This window comes from Schistocerca americana, chromosome 4, assembly GCF_021461395.2.
Source record: "Schistocerca americana isolate TAMUIC-IGC-003095 chromosome 4, iqSchAmer2.1, whole genome shotgun sequence".
Classification (NCBI taxonomy): domain Eukaryota; kingdom Metazoa; phylum Arthropoda; class Insecta; order Orthoptera; family Acrididae; genus Schistocerca; species Schistocerca americana.
The window spans coordinates 709,962,790-709,979,243 of NC_060122.1; the positions used below are offsets into that span (position 1 = coordinate 709,962,790).

The 16,454-nt window shown below is 45.8% G+C and overlaps 1 protein-coding gene across 2 annotated transcripts in view; it reads right to left on the bottom strand.

Moving 5' to 3' along the window:
• The window catches only part of LOC124612755 (serine/arginine repetitive matrix protein 1-like), a 478,871-nt gene that overhangs the window by 14,258 nt on the left and 448,159 nt on the right, over positions 1-16,454 (bottom strand). For both annotated transcript variants that reach the window (XM_047141148.1, XM_047141147.1), the window contains exons 4-5: positions 15,208-15,784; positions 3,060-3,227 (exon numbers count right to left, since the gene is read on the bottom strand). In XM_047141148.1, coding sequence (XP_046997104.1) covers positions 3,060-3,227; positions 15,208-15,784 — 745 coding nt within the window. The remainder of the gene's footprint in view (positions 1-3,059; positions 3,228-15,207; positions 15,785-16,454) is intronic.

Below are 16,454 nucleotides of genomic sequence, written 5' to 3' on the forward strand. Positions count from 1 at the left end.
TAAAGTAGGGAAGTAACTTTACCTTTCGAAATTTATGAAGCAGAGTTGCAGCAAATTAAAGCTTATAATAATAATTAGTTACCACATACTTAAAGTCAAATTTTATGAAAACTCAGTGGAAATGTTTTAAAAATCCTACCGTTTGCCGCCCACCATGAAAGCTAGAACGCGCATTAGTGGGCGGTAGTGACCAGGCTGAATACCACTGATCTGCATCATCCTTCCTATCCATTACGGCTAGCAAGGGCACACTGGTTAGATTTTTAAAAAAATTGGGACATTATCTTCACATATTACAAGAAATTATAATATATTTAAAATCTTACGTGCAATTACAACATATTTAAAACCTCAGTAAATATTGCTAAAATAACGGCTATGGGCCCCACGCGGCCTTAAACTGGCCCTATTGATCGCAGAACAGAAGAACACGTTTCGAGTTTCCGTGTTCTGATGGAGGTAGAACAAGTAACCATTTGGTAGCATTTGTACACAGTTGAGCAAGTCACACGCAGTGTTACTGTGAGTACTCGAGCGTGGAATTATTGCTAGAAGGCTGGAGTGGTATTAAGTGATCGGGACAAACACTTTACGCAAAGACGCAGCCTGGTTGGCAAGTGAGAGTTGTGATGGGACAGGTAAAGGGCTAGAAGTGGACGACTCAAGTAGGGCAAGGTCTTTCGTCCAACATATTTTGTACAGAGTGTAACGAAAATGATACCGACAATCTTCGAGTAATTGTAGAGGACATCTTGAACAAATTGAAGACAGGAACCCATGTTCAGAAACGTTGCCCAATGACGCCGCACAGCTACTGGGAACCCGTACAAGACATGTCTGAGCTTGTACATTGATGGACGGCAAGCAGTGTCGTCGTTACAGGCGAGGATGCGTTCCAGTCCATCCAATATCCTGAGTGGCATCAGGCCTATCGCTAGGAGGTCAGTACTCAGTCCGTTAGTGCAAAAAATTATGCGTCGTGACCTATCGGCAGGCGCGTACAGGCGCTCGAAGTCTGCCTGCATCGCTTTGTACTATCCTGTGTTGTGACATGAGTCACGAAGGAGATTTGTGCGCGGAACTCCCACTTTGCAGTCCAATAGCGTAATCATATAACCACGAGGCCAGGCGTACTCATTTTCGTTCGATGTTGTACATCTTGAGCTTGACGGTTCATTGTTTTTATTTGCTTCTTTTTTCACAGTTCAGTGCACCACCTCCTCGTTTCCATGTTTGATCTATGTTCAGTTTCTGACAGGCTATCCACTGGGCCATCTTACCATTAAATCTGAGAGGGTGCAATGCGGATTTCCCCTTTTTGGAAAGGATTGACCGGTTAGAAAATTTTACTGCTAACGGAGATACTAAAACGAGCAGCAGATTAAAAAGGTTGACTACTCCCCATGTAGACACTGTCGCAGCGATGCTGGCGACGTTCTGGTAGTTGTCTCAGAAGACACTAGGGCAAAATTGGAGTCCTTAAAGTGCGATATGAAGTCGCGCACGGGCCTGCGACCATGACATGAACTTGAAGAGACTTATGCCGCTGTTGAATAGGTCACTGGAATAACTAGTCACCTGCTTTTCAAAAATTCTTATTTATTGACGCGTTTCTCAACTTGATTTCTGATATTGAAGGCTTATTTATTGACGCGTTTCTCAACTTGATTTCTGATATTGAAGGCTGATACATATAAATATGATCTGAACTAAGACCTTTATGATGCTCTCACAATGGGCTGTGACTGAAACGCATCAATAAATAAGAATTTTTGTATAGCAAGTAACCAGTTATTCTAGCGACTTACTCAACAGTTCCGGCCGTGGTGGCCGAGCGGTTCTAGGCACTTCAGTCTGGAACCGTGCGACTGCTACGGTCGCAGGTTCGAATTCTGCTTCGGGCATGGATGCGTGTGATGTGCTTAGGTTATTTAGGTTTAAGTCGTTCTAAGTTCTAGGGGACTGATGACCTCAGATGTTAAGTCCCATGGTGCTCAGAGCCATTTGAACCATTTTTTTACTCAACAGTGGCGCAAGTCTCCTAACGTGTATGAGTGAGTAGTTTCGGTGAGAATATAAGTCGAATGGATGGCGTGAAAAATTAGGAAAGCAGAGACAAAGAGTGAAATATTAAGAAGGAAATGAAACTGGATGGGACAAATTAAGGAAGATGGAGGGGCTGATAAAACGTGTTAGAGGGGTTTGCGGAAGGGAAGAGGAGACGAGGAAGAATGATATATCAGATCCTTGACGAATGATATATCAGATCCTTGACGATGTGCCGTAAGGCAGCACATACAGCAGCATTAAGAAGGAAGAGGGAGATAGCCCGAAATTGAGACCGAAAGGACTCGCTAACACAATAGCAAAGTTATTTTTAAGGCCATCGTATTCACCGTTGCCTGTAGAAATTATTTATTCCACACTTTCGGTGTAATCAAGCAATAGCGATAGTTTTTGCTCCAGCAAATGTCAGACTTAAAATCTTCCGACATGTATACATGTCATCGCCTTCGATGAGTGTCGTCTTATACCAGCAGCAGAACTTGACAGTGCCTCATCATGCATGCCCCCCGTTCCCCAACGTCGCATGTGATAAGGAAGCACTTGGGTGAAATTTGAGCCAATTTTGATGGCCTGCTAAAGGAATGTTTATGCAGTACTTACATTAAAAGAAAAAAACTCATTTTCACGATCACTAGATTTAATTTTAAGATTCTTGGCAACAGGGCAAGAGTCGGAGGCAAGGGAACTAATGTCCGAGGGAAGCGAGGGGCCGGCCGTGGTGGCCGTGCGGTTCTAGGCGCTCCAGTCCGGAGCCGCGCTGCTGCTACGGTCGCAGGTTCGAATCCTGCCTCGGGCATGGGTGTGTGTGATGTCCTTAGGTTAGTTAGGTTTAAGTAGTTCTAAGTTCTAGGGGACTGATGACCACAGCAGTTGAGTCCCATAGTGCTCAGAGCCATTTGAACCATTTTTGAATCGAGGGGGGCGGGGGCACCAAATGCAATGCCGCCATTGTGGAAGATATTCTCGAACCGGCCGTGGCGGTGGAAGCTCACCTTGGCTGCGGGCGTAGTCTTGCTGGCGGTGGAGGCGTTGGAGGCGGTGCGGGTGGCGGTGGTCTGGTGCTGGGGGCTGGTGACGCTGCCGCCGCTGGCCCGCGACGTCGAGGAACGCTTCGAGCCCGTCGAAGCGTTGGACGCGGCTGCCGGCGGACTCGCCTTCACCTGTGCACAGCCGCCTCTTTCAGGGAACGTCCACAAAACGTTTTATCATCGCACGTTGCGAGACATTTTGTCGCAATTTGTGTAATTCCGCGAGAGAACTCATTTTCCTGCGTAATCTGTTTCTGTTTTGAATAATCACTTCATTTCACGATTTAGCTATTAGCTAAATTCGTCCTGTGATGCAAGTCACGGAGGTAGTTTGAAAAAGATGAAAGGAAACGAAATGAGCTAAAAGTTAATCCTGAAATAATGTCATTATTTCAAAATAAAAGCAGCCTTACGCAGGAAAATAATTGCCCTCAAGAAAAGAATTCACAGCAGTTTTGGGCGCATGAATACAAAAGACTACTGATATAAATTCTTAGTGGCGTCTGGCTGGAAGACTGACGTACAATTTCACACGTGCGAGCTCGGCCGCCACTTTTGGCGGTAGCCCAGCCTCTAGAAGTAGGTAGCTTTGGTACAAGTAACAGCTAGTTGAGAGTTTTAGCCTAAGGAATGGAGTCAGCTAGCTTTAACTGAAATTACAATAAACTGTGAGATGGTTTTTCGAAAATTAATGTACTTCTGTTCATGTGATTGTGGGCTCTCTTGTTCCTGAAGATTATCTTGAGACTTCACAATCCAAACATTCAAGGTCGTTGACTGAAGTCAGTTAGCAGTTATCTGAAGTCGAGAAGAGGCATTTAACTCCCTGTCTAATAGTCACATTACAGTGTTTGGGTGCAGTCACACAATAACAGCGCAAAAATCAGAGCTGCAGGTTAACGGGAGGCTGACGAAAAATGTGCACACTGGTCATCGTCTAGATAGTGGAGACTGTGGCAACAAGTGCTCTTTGTCGATCACGTGGAAGGAAGTGATATTTCCTACAAAATCGAAGAAATTATCAAATAAACATTTTCAGTTTCATATATATACAGGAACTATCAGACGTGCCACTGTTATAATGAGATGTATGTAACAGTTTTGTGGTACTGCTGATCACACTGTGGTCAGTATGATCTGCCGTTACGTACGTGAAGGTCCGATGTTCAATGGGACTGATGTTTCATAAGTCTGGGGGGCACTCACGATGATGAAAACTAAAGCTATATTCTTCGAAGTGTTTCTGCAGAAGACGTTCGCGAGGTGGTTAAATGTATTGTAGTCTTTCAAAATCCCAATGTGTGTCTGCAAAAGTGCACATTGCCACATGCACCCAGTCTGCAGCCCTGTATTGATGCCAGTTTTGTGCGCAGTACCCTTTGTGAAAATGCGTATCGCCTGTGAAGTACTTATAATTAGAATCAAACATCATTTCTGAAATTTAAGGACGGATACTGCCTCTATGTTTGCGGAATTGTTACCGACATAACAAAACAACACACGATAAAGACAGTTTATGCAGCAGAGCAATCATCATGTGTTGACAACAGAAAGTTTTTTACTCACCCGACTATCACAGTTTACAATAACTACATCACTGTAAGCATTCGGGCTTGCCTTTGCACGCAAATGTTATTGCTACAGCTGCACGATCCTTCCTTTCTTTGCCATTTCAGTCATATTGCAGAATTCTGCATCTGAGATCACTGTCTGCATTACCTTTGACTCAATATGTAATTTTGCTTGAGGTTTATTCATAATCTTCCACAATCTTGAAAATCAGTAACAACCTAATTTTAGTGACTCAAAATTTTAAACAAAAATAGACTACTGCCTCTGGCGTTGAGATTTTGATCAAAGAGCATTAATATAACACGAATAAAATGAAAGAAATTTACATTTATGCGGATCTTTCACCCGACATCGTTGATTTCCTTTTATTTATATATATTAACAATTTTATGATGTAATACAATTCATTTGTGTTTTATTTCTGGCAAAGGTTTGGATACTGATTGCATCTACTCAAAAAATCAGAAAAATATCATGCGTCTGTATCTGACAGCACGAATGTAACTGAGAATGGACAAAAAACTAATTTTATTTGGACTGCTGAGGTGGCGATGGGTCAGCTGGTTAACTTTCACTAACAAATGAAATTTCAAGATTCCATAGGCTACCACTAAATACGAAGCTATCAGAAATAAAAATATTGCAATTAGTTTAGAGCACATTCATCCTACGGTGATGGTTCGTTCTGTTAAAAAATATAATTAAAAGTGACTACTTCAAAAAACTGTTACAGGTAAATGTTTTGAATAAGGTAAGGGAAAGATATCATCAAAAAGATGATTAGTTTATCTGTGTTAAATTATAACTCTGTATCAGTTTCTGACTAACGTTTAGCTCTTCCTTGGACAGTTTCACACGTTTGAAGACACTTAAGCCAGAATTAAGGCTAAGCCGTAATCTGCAGAGGCAAAGATTCCGCATGCGCTCTTATTGATTTATCTTCGTTTGAAAGCGCTGTAATGCGCCCAACATTGTTAGCCCACATTAAATATATTCTATTGCCTACTGTGCCATATTCCTTACTGGTGTGTGATCCAAGACGTCGCTCTTAACTTACTATACAGAAAAAACTGTAACTGCTTTCCCAGCTTGATAACTTTGCCGGATGTTCTGTTGGAACTCGAAGCTAACTGATATATTATTTCAGCGGTTCAGTTGGCCGCCATCTTTGCCAAATTGATCGGCTCAACAACCTCACCTGAACTTAGCTGTCTGCTGGATCGTTGAAATATTAAGTCAGTTTAATTTTAGGATCCATCTGTAAACCCAACAAAACTAGCCTTTCCCACAGGATAATTGTTCGTGAAGGTAAATATGAACAAACAACTATCGCAATCCGCACAAAGTGTCGCCATAAAGTAAAATAAGAACAAATGACAGTTTTATCGCTTTCTGCTTAGTCGACACCTACTACTTCGTAAGTACAGAGTGCCCGGTGAAAGAGTGTCTTACTTCAAAATTAAGTACCTCAAAAACTAAGATCGAGAGACGAGTGCAACTAACCGTATGTCTATTGCGAAAGCTGTAAAAAAAAATTTATACAGAAGTTTCGAAATAGTTCGAAAAGATGTTAACAGATAGCGCTGTAATCGCAATACGTATTGCCTATAAATAGTGCGCCGCAGCTCAGGGCTATCAGTACATCGATCACATTTGCAAGAATGCCACCCTCCTGCTTCACCAGACGTATCCGCATATCAAAAGTCATTCTCTCACCATCAGGACTAAAATTTGTATATACGTAGTTTTACTACTCCCCAAAATCACTTACGCCTCCGAAATCTGGTCCCTGGCAGCAAACACTAACTTCAAGAAAATACAAATCATCCGGAACAAATTTCTCTGAACAGCAATTAACGCGCCCCGTTCTCCATCAAACTCAGTCATTCATGTATGCCTTCAAATTCCAAAAACACGTAACATTATTCAACACCAAGTCCAAAAATTTTATGATAAAACTCATTCTCCGCCCTCTCTTCTCATTCGCTCATTAGGTCAAATCCCCTCCCCCCCACCGATACTTCATTCAAATTTTCCCAGGATGATACTGGACCGACAATTCGACTTCTAATGCTCGCTCATTTCGACTTCTTACGATCCCCTTATTTCAAAGACAAACACTCCCCGGTGCCTAACTTGCTCGCTTCGAAACCCCAGCCTCAGACGTTATTGTTCCGGTCCTTTGACAAACTAGTTCTAGCGCCCTTCACAACGCGGCTCGGTTCGTCTTAGAGCGATCAATTCTACCGTTGAAACGTGAAGGGAGGTTAGAGTACTGAAAAAGAAAGAGGTTGAAATCACGTATTCCATTGAACAACATGTTTTTCTTGTCTGGAATACCACAGGTCAGAACACAATCCCACGGCAACAAGGAGCAGTTTTCAAACACGATTTAACGTTCTAAAAGGAATCGATGCGAAAACCATTCGCAAGCTCTTTGCCAAATATCAGCAGAAAGGTAGCGTCGCGTACGATCTAGCGGGGAGTGTTGGCTCCAGGCAAACGGTAGTTACTCCTCAAAGTGTCGCCACGGTTTCTGGAATTACTCAGCAAAATCCAAGGAAATCCGTCCGAAGAATTGCAGCAGAGACTGATTTGAAGCGTTCTAGAACGCAGAAAATGCTAATGAGAGCCTACACGTTTCCATTCAAAATGTAAAGCCACCAGGCCACACCTGTACGAACTGTGCGACAGAGTTCTGACTTTGCCGACAAGATTTGAGGTTGGCTTCATCTGGTTCACAGATGAAGCACATTTCCACCTGAATGGATCTGGTTCACAGATGAAGCACATTTCCACCTGAATGGAATCGCGAATAAACAAAACTGGCTGTTTTGGGGTTCCGAAAAGCCCATTTTGTGTGAAACGAAGAGTTGCTGTTTGGGCTGTAGTATGCAGCGTAGGCACTTATTGGTCCTTTTTTCATGCGAGAAACGATCACTAGTGAATGTTAAGTTGCAATTTTGGAACAATTTGTCGTCACACAGTTAGCGTTGGAGGATCGACAAGGCAACGAGTTGTTCATGCAAGATGGGGCCAGATCACATCGCAGAAAACAGGTGCTGGGCATTCTAGATAAATACATCGGGGGCAGAGTATCTGCGTTGGATTATTGCAAATTAAATGGCGCAGGGATGGACTGGCCTTCATATTTGCGCGACGTGACACCTTGTGACTTCTTTTTATGGGGCACATAGATAGAAACATCTACCGGACCCATCCCCCCCCTCCCACCACGGTTGACAAACTGGAATTGGCGATTTGTATGGTATCTGACCCATGTCCGTTGAGACACTATAGGATGTGATGGAAAACTTCACTGCTCGTTTGTTCCATCTCCGTACTGCCAGTGTCGGACATTTCAAAAAGATTGTGTTGTGATTGAAAAAACTGCTTGCAGAGGATGAATTATGCACGCGGATACAGTACGAGCTGCACAGCTTAGAGCACCATCTGTTAGCAGTTTTTCGAACTATTTCGAAACTTCTGTATAATTTATGTGTAAAATTCTTACAGTTTTCACAATACACATACCTTTCGTTGCACTCGTCTATCGATCTTAGTTTTCTAGATACTTAATTTTGAAATAATTTATAATGAAGCAGCATCAAAATTTTAACCAAAGGGCGTCACTTAACATACACACATCAACAAAAGTTTTTCATTACCCCAGTTCCCAGAACTCCTGAAGATAGTCGTTGACTGTGACACAGTCCCTTTGATTGTTCAGAGATGTAACTAAACCTGCCCGAAGATGTAAACAATCATGCACAAGCAGCGCCTATTAGACGGAGGGGGTCCGACAGCCCATCAGTTCCAGTCATTCCACCAGGAAGGAGGCACACGGTTCGTGTTGACCGTAGTTCAACCATGCCTAGATGGTCAATACAGCGGTTCGATCGCGTCAGCGTTGTTACTTTGTGCCAGGAAAGGCTCTCAACAAGGGAAGTGTCCAGGCGTCTCGTAGAGAACCAAAACGATGTTGTTCGGAGGTGGAGGAGATACAGAGAGACAGGAACTGTCGATGACATGCCTCGCTCAGGCCGCCCAACGGCTACTACTGCAGTGGATGACAGCTACCTACGGATTACGGCTCGGAGGAACCCTGACAGCAACGCTACCATGTTGAATAATGCTTTTCGTGCAGCCACAGGACGTCGCGTTACGACTAAAACTGTGCGCAATAGGCTGCATGATGCGCAACTTCTCTCCCGACGTCCATGGCGAGGTCCATCTTTGTAACCATGACACCATGCAGCGCGGTACAGATGGGGCCAACAACATGCCGAATGGACCGCTCAGGACTGTCATCACGTTCTCCTCACCGGTAAGTGTCGCATATGTTTTCCACCAGACAATCGTCGGAGACGTGTTTGGAGGCAACCCGGCCAGACTGAACGCCTTAGACACACTGTCCAGCAAGTGCAGCAAGGTGGAGGTTCCCTGATGTTTTGGGGTGGCATTGTGTGGGGCCGACGTACGCTGCTGGTGGTCATGGAATGCGCCGTAACGGCTGTATGATAGGTGAATGCCATCCTCCGACCGATAGTGCAACCATATCGGCAACGTATTGGCGAGGCATTCGTCTTCATGGACGATAATTCGCGCCTCCATCGTGCACATCTTGTGAATTACTTCCTTCAGGATGACGACAAAGCTCGACTAAAGTGGCCAGCATGTTTTCCAGACATGAACTTTATCGAACAAGCCTGGGATAGACTGAAAAGGGCTATTTATGGACGACGTGACCCGCCAACCACTCTGAGGGATCTACGCCGAACGGCCGTTGAGGAGTGGGACAATCTGGACCGTTAGTGCCTTGATGAACTTGTGGATAGTATGCCACGACGAATATAGACACGCATAATGCAAGAGGACGTGCTTCTAGGTATTAGAGGTAGCGGTGTGTACAGCAATCTGGACCACCACCTCTGAAGGTCTCGCTGTATGGTGGTACAACATGCAATGTGTGGTTTTCATGAACAATAAAATGGGCGGAAATGATGTTTATGTTAATCTGTATTCCAATTTTCAATACAGGTTCCGGAACTCTAACCGAGGCGATGCAAAACTTTTTTTGATGTGTGTAGAATAGTGTTCGATAATGAAGATTTTTGCTTTCCTTAGGCTCTGTGTGTAATATTCAGTTTTCGTATCGAAGCGACACGAATATGCAGCACTAGTGAGAACGGAATCAATATGCGCAAGAGTTAATGGGGGCCAATAACACAGGTCTGCGAGTTTTTTCCATCATAATGAGCTTATCGCCTTTTCATTTTATAAAAAACACAATGAATGTGTCGGTACACAGACACTTATATTTTGTTACTCCTATAGTGTCAGTTTATTGCATGTTTGCTGAAATTTTCTTTCAGCTTATCATGTAGTGTAATCCGCTGGAACGAGTCCACTTTCTGATCGAACTATCGTTACTCTTATATACAGGCGAACTAGGGCTTGGTTTGTAGGCTACTTTTCACACTCATATAGGTGACTAGCGGGTCATTCCCGACCCCAGCACACAAACGGTTGGTACACAAAAGAAAGAACAGATGGCCAGACTGACAGCGTGCACCTTAGAATAAAATACGTTGTGCCGAGGAAGGGCATTGGGTCATAGAAGCAATTTTCAGATCCACTGCGATTAAAGCAGACCACAAAGTAGTAGTAGTTGTTTACGACAGTTACCGAGGACTTAACTGAAGCAGTGAGGAAGAACTATGACTAACTCTTCTAGATCTGAAACCGATAGACATTCAACACAGTCCGAGAAACGACCCGGAACATAGGTGGCGATTGGAGTCTGGCTTTCTGTTATTGGTACGTGTATAACGTTGGATGACACGAGAGAGAGAGAGAGAGAGAGAGAGAGAGAGAGAGAGAGAGAATATGAGTGTTTTGTACTTTATCATGGGATTATTAGCATTTAATTGCTCCCTTGAATTATTAACATAGGTAGGGCTGGTGTAAGGCTCAAGCAGCACAAGTCGTCGCTTCAGGCACCAAGCTGAGCGGGGCGCCAGAGACGCCATAACTGTAAGATTTCTATGCAGGACGTTATCAAATAGTTTAATAGTACCGGCCGCTTGGGGACTTAAATGCAGTACATATCACAATTACTAGCGCAAACTGAGGACGATGAAAATGTTCGAAGAAAATGGTGGGGGCGGGAGGTGGAGGGGAGGGGGGAGCGCCGCCAAATGATAAGTTGCTTTTGTAGAAAAGTCTTCTCCAACCGGTTTTGACCATGACTGTCATTATCTCTCGCAGATAATTTTGTCAGAACACTTAAGCCGTATGTTTTCTATCCCGTGGTCCTATTTAAGAGGTCATATCCTCATCAACAGCATGATTCAGTTATGCGTTGTACATATTTGTAGACTATTATTAAGATAAGTTTTAGTGTAGCGTATCACTGACTTTCCACTGTACGTCTAGGCATTTCCTTTATGATGCAACGCAATTAACAAAAATTTTAAGCATCATTGTGCTGTATTCTTTGATGTTACCATGCAAATTTCGTCGTTATATAGTACTAGCTTTCACTGATGTTGTTGGGTGTATTTCGCAATAAATTTTCCTGGACATCCATTTCCGTTGAATTTTAGGTAACTACTCAGCTCTTCACGCGAAATTTTTGTTTGCTCCGGCCGTCAATGGATTGTTTTGGATTTTGTTCAGTACTTTACTGTGAGTGTATATTTTTTGCAACATGGTTCAAATGGCTCTGAGCACTATGCGACTTAACTTCTGAGGTCATCTGTCGCCTAGAACTTAGAACTAATTAAACCTAACTAACCTAAGGACATCACACACATCCATGCCCGAGGCAGGATTCGAACCTGCGACCGTAGCGGTCACGCGGTTCCAGACTGAAGCGCCTTTAACCGCACGGCCACACCGGCCGGCTTTTGCAACATATTAGACAGCTAAGAGACATAATCCAAATTGTAACTATCGCGTAGAAAAAAAGTAAAGTTCTGTTACTAATTAGGGTTCCGTGCCTCAATCTGTGAAAAACAGAAGTCTTCTAGCATCGCTTTGTTGTCCATCTGTTTATCTGTCTGTCTCTGTCTGTCCAGCTGTTAAGAACCCTTCTTCTCAGGAATTGGTATAGGTATCAAGTTCAGATTTATGTCACGTATTAAGGTCCATGGTCCCTTGGCAGTACAGACATTTTAAGCCTCCAAGTCAATGTGTTATTGTCGGCGCACGAGCGATGGGACAAAGCATCTTCGCCGGCCGGTGTGGCCGAGCGGTTCTAGACGCTTCAGTGTGGAACCGCGCGACCGCTACGGTCGCAGGTTCGAATCCTGCCTCGGGCATGGATGTGTGTGATGTCCTTAGGTTAGTTAGGTTTAAGTAGTTCTAAGTTCTAGGGGACTGATGCCCTGAGATGTTAAGTCCCATAGTGCTCAGAGCCATTTGAACCATTTTGAACAAAGCAGCTTCTAGGTAGCGATGAAGTGGGGATTTTCCCATACGACCATTTCCCGAGTGTGCCGTGAATATCAAGAATCAGGCAAAACATCAAACCCCCAACATCGATGCGGCCGGATAAAGATCCTGCAAGAACGGGACCAACGACGACTGAAGAGAATCGTTCAACGTGACGAAGTGCAAACCTTCCGTAAATTGCTGCGGATTTGAATGATGGGCCATCAAAAAGTGTCATCGTGCGAACCATTCAACGAAACATCATCGATATGGACTTTCGGAGGCAAAGTACTTGATGACTGCATGACACAAAGCTTTACGCCTCGCGTGGGTCCGTCAACACCGACATTGGACTGTTGATGACTGGATACATGTTGTCTGGTCGGACGAGTCTCGTTTCAAATTGTGTGGTGCGGATGGACGTGTATGGGTATGGAGACAACCTCATGAACCCATGAACCCTCCATGTCAGCAGGGGTCTGTTCAACCTGGTGGAGGCTCTGTAATGGTGTGGGCCGTGAGCAGTTTGAATGATATGGGACCTCTGATACGTGTAGATACGACTCTGACAGATGACACGTACGTAAGCATCCTGTCTTATCAGCTGTATCCATTAATGTCCGTTGTGCATTCCAATGAACTTGGGCAATTCCAGCAGCGCAATGCGACAAGCCACATGTTCAGAATTGCAACAGAGTGGCTTCTGAGTAAACACTTCCGCTGGCCACCGAATTTCCCAGACATAAAAATTTTTGAGCACATCTGGGATGCCTTGCAACGTGCTGTTCAGAAGAGATCTCCACCCGCTCGTACTCTTACTGATTTATGGACACCCCTGCACGACTCATGGTGTCAGTTCCCTCCAGCACTACTTCAGACATTAGTCGAGTCCATGCCATGTCGTGATGCGGCTCTTCTACATGCTCGCAGGGGCCCTACGCGATATTAGGTAGATGTACCAGTTTCTTTGGCTCGTACATCTACATTTATACTCCGCAAGCCACCCAACGGTGAGTGGCGGAGGGCACTTTACGTGCCACTGTCATTACCTTCCTTTCCTGGTCCAGTCGCGTATGGTTCGCGGGAAGAACGACTGCCGGAAAGGCTCTGTGCGCTCTCGAATCTCTCTAATTTTACATTCGTGATCTCCTCGGGAGGTATAAGTAGGGGGAAGCAATATATTCGATACCTCATCCAGAAACGCACCCTCTCGAAACCTGGACAGCAAGCTACACCGCGATGCAGAGCACCTATCTTGCAGAGTCTGCCACTTGAGTTTGCTAACCATTTCCGTAACGCTATCACGCTAACCAAATAACCCTGTGACGAAACGCGCCGCTCTTCTTTGGATCTTCTCTATCTCCTGTGTCAACCCGACCTAGTACGGATCCTACATTGATGAGCAATACTCAAGTATAGGTCGAACGGGTGTATTGTAAGCCACCTCCTTTGTTGATGGACTTCATTTTCTAAGGACTCTCCCAATGAATCTCAACCTGGCACCCGCCTTACCAACAATTAATTTTATATGGTCATTCCACTTCAAATCGTTCCGTACGCATACTTCCAGATATTTTACAGAAGTAACTGCTACCAGTGTTCGTTCCGCTATCATACACTACTGGCCATTAAAAATGCTACACCACGAAGATGACGTGCTATAGGCGCGAAATTTAACCGACAAGAAGACGATGCTGTGATATGCAAATGATTAGCTTTTCAGAGCATTCAAACAAGGTTGGCGCCGGTGGCGACACCTACAATGTGCTGATATGAGGAAAGTTTCCAACCGATTTCTCATACACAAACACCAGTTGACCGGCGTTGCCTGGTGAAACGTTGTTGTGATGCCTCGTCTAAGGAGGAGAAATGCGCACCATCACGTTTCCGACTTTGGTAAAGGTCGGATTGTAGCCTATCGCGATTGCGGTTTATCGTATCGCGACATTGCTGCTCGCGTTGGTCGAGATTCAATGACTGTTAGCAGGATATGGAATCGGTGGGTTCAGGAGGGTAATACGGAACGCCGTGCCGGATCCCAACGGCCTCGTATCACTAGTAGTCGAAATGACAGGCATCTTATCCGCATGGCTGCAACGGATCGTGCAGCCACGTCTCGATCCCTGAGCCAACAGATGGAGACGTTTGCAAGGCAACAACCACCTGCACGAACAGTTCGACGACGTTTGCAGCAGCATGGACTATCAGCTCGGAGACCACGGCTGCGGTTACCCTTGACGCTGCATCATAGACAGGAGCTCCTGCGATGGTGTACTCACGAATGTCAAAACGTCATTTTTTCGGACGAATCCAGGTTCTGCTTACAGCATCAGGATGGTCGCATCCGTGTTTGGCGACATCGCGGTGAACGCACATTGGAAGCATGTATTCGTCATCGCCATAGTGTCGTATGACCCGGCGTGACGGTATGGGGTGCCATTGGTTACACGTCTCGGTCACCTCCTGTTCGCATTGACGGCACTTTGAACAGTGGACGTTACATTTCAGATGTGTTACGACCCGTGGCTCTACCCTTCATTCGATACATGCGAAACCCTACATTTCAGCAGGATAATGCACGACCGCATGTTGCAGGACTTGTACGGGCCTTTCTGGATACAGAAAATGTTCGATTGCTGCCCTGGCCAGCACGTTCTCCAGATCTCTCACGAATTGAAAACGTCTGGCCGAGCAACTGGCTCGTCACAATACGCGAGTCACTACTCTTGATGAACTGTGGTATCGTGTTGAAGCTGTACCTGTACACGCCATCCAAGCTCTGTTTGACTCAATGCCCATGCGTATCAAGGCCGTTATTACGGTCAGAGGTGGTTGTTCTGGGTACTGATTTCTGAGGATCTATGCACCCAAATTGCGTGAAAATATAATCACATGTCAGTTCTAGTATAATATATTTGTCCAATGAGTACCCGTTTACCATCTGCATTTCTTCTTTGTGTAGCAATTTTAATGGCCAGGAGTGTATAATCATATAATAAAGGATCCTTCTTTCTATGTATTGCGAACAGTGGAAAGCGAGCAGTAGTCAGTGCTTTGGTACAGTGAGAGCCGCGAAGCGACAGAGTGCGTGGTGCATACCGACCTCGGACCTGCGGACGGTGGTCTTGGCCGGCTGCGGCCTGCGCGCCGCCGGAGCCGCTGCAGCCGCCCCCTTGGGCCTGGCCCCCGGCGCCGCCCCCGGCTTGCCCGCGGCGTACGTCTTGAAGCGGTCGGGCCGCTCCTCGGCGAGCTGCACCGGCGCGCGCGCCGGGCCGCCCACGTTGGGCAGCTTCTGAAACACGAACGACGTGCTGGCGTCCACGGCGGCGTCCAGCTCCGCCCCGGCCTCGGGCTCTCCCTCGTCCGGCTCGTCGTCGAAGGGCGGAGGCGTCGCCGGCGGCGAGAAGTCGTCCAGGTAGCGCTGCAGCTCGGCGTCCTGCGCCTCCGCTGTGTCTGCGGCCTGTGGCTCCGGCTCCGGTTCTGGCTCTGGCTCTGGAGGGGGGCTGGGCGCCTGCGGCGGCGGCGGGGGCGGCCGCGCCTGGCTCTTGGCCCTGCGCAGCGGCTGGTGCGCCTGCGGGGGCGGCGCCGCGGCTCTGTGGCCCAATCCGGCGCCGGCGCCGTTGCGGTCCAGGCTCACCGCGCCGCGAGACTTGGACACCGTCTTGTGTGCTGCTGCGTTCCTGCCACGCAGTAATAATAATGAAAACCTCCTATTAGGAACACCTCGTACACTTTAATATTACTGTCAAACAAAAAGAGAAATACACCGTGTGTCAGAAATATAGTGTTGCACTGCAATGATGAAGCACCGCAAATAATGAAAATTTACATCCAGTTTAATTCAGGAGGAACATCACACACACTGGTGTCCAAAATTAAAGCGACAGACGGGAATTTTTCAAGGTTGCTTTTATTTTGGCACAAAACAGTATAAACATGTGATAGTAATGTAGAAACAATGTGAAGAACACAGATGTAAGCAACTGCAACATGAAACTCCCTGGCTAATTAAAACTGTGTGCCGTACCGAGACTCGAACTAGAGATCTTTGCCTGTCGCGGGCAAGTCCTCTACCAACTGAGCTACCCAAGCAAGGCAGGAGACGAGGTACTGGCAGAAGTAAAGCTGTGAGGACGGGGCGTGAGTCATGCTTGGGTATCTCAGTTGGTAGAGCACTTGCCCGCGAAAGGCAGAGTTCGAGTCTCGGTCCGGCACACAGTTTTAATCTGCCAGGAAGTTTCATATCCGTGCACACTCCGCTGCAGAGTCAAAATCTCATTCTGGAAACATACCCCAGGCTGTGGCTAAGCCATGTCTCCGCAATATCCTTTCTTTCAGGAGTGCTAGTTC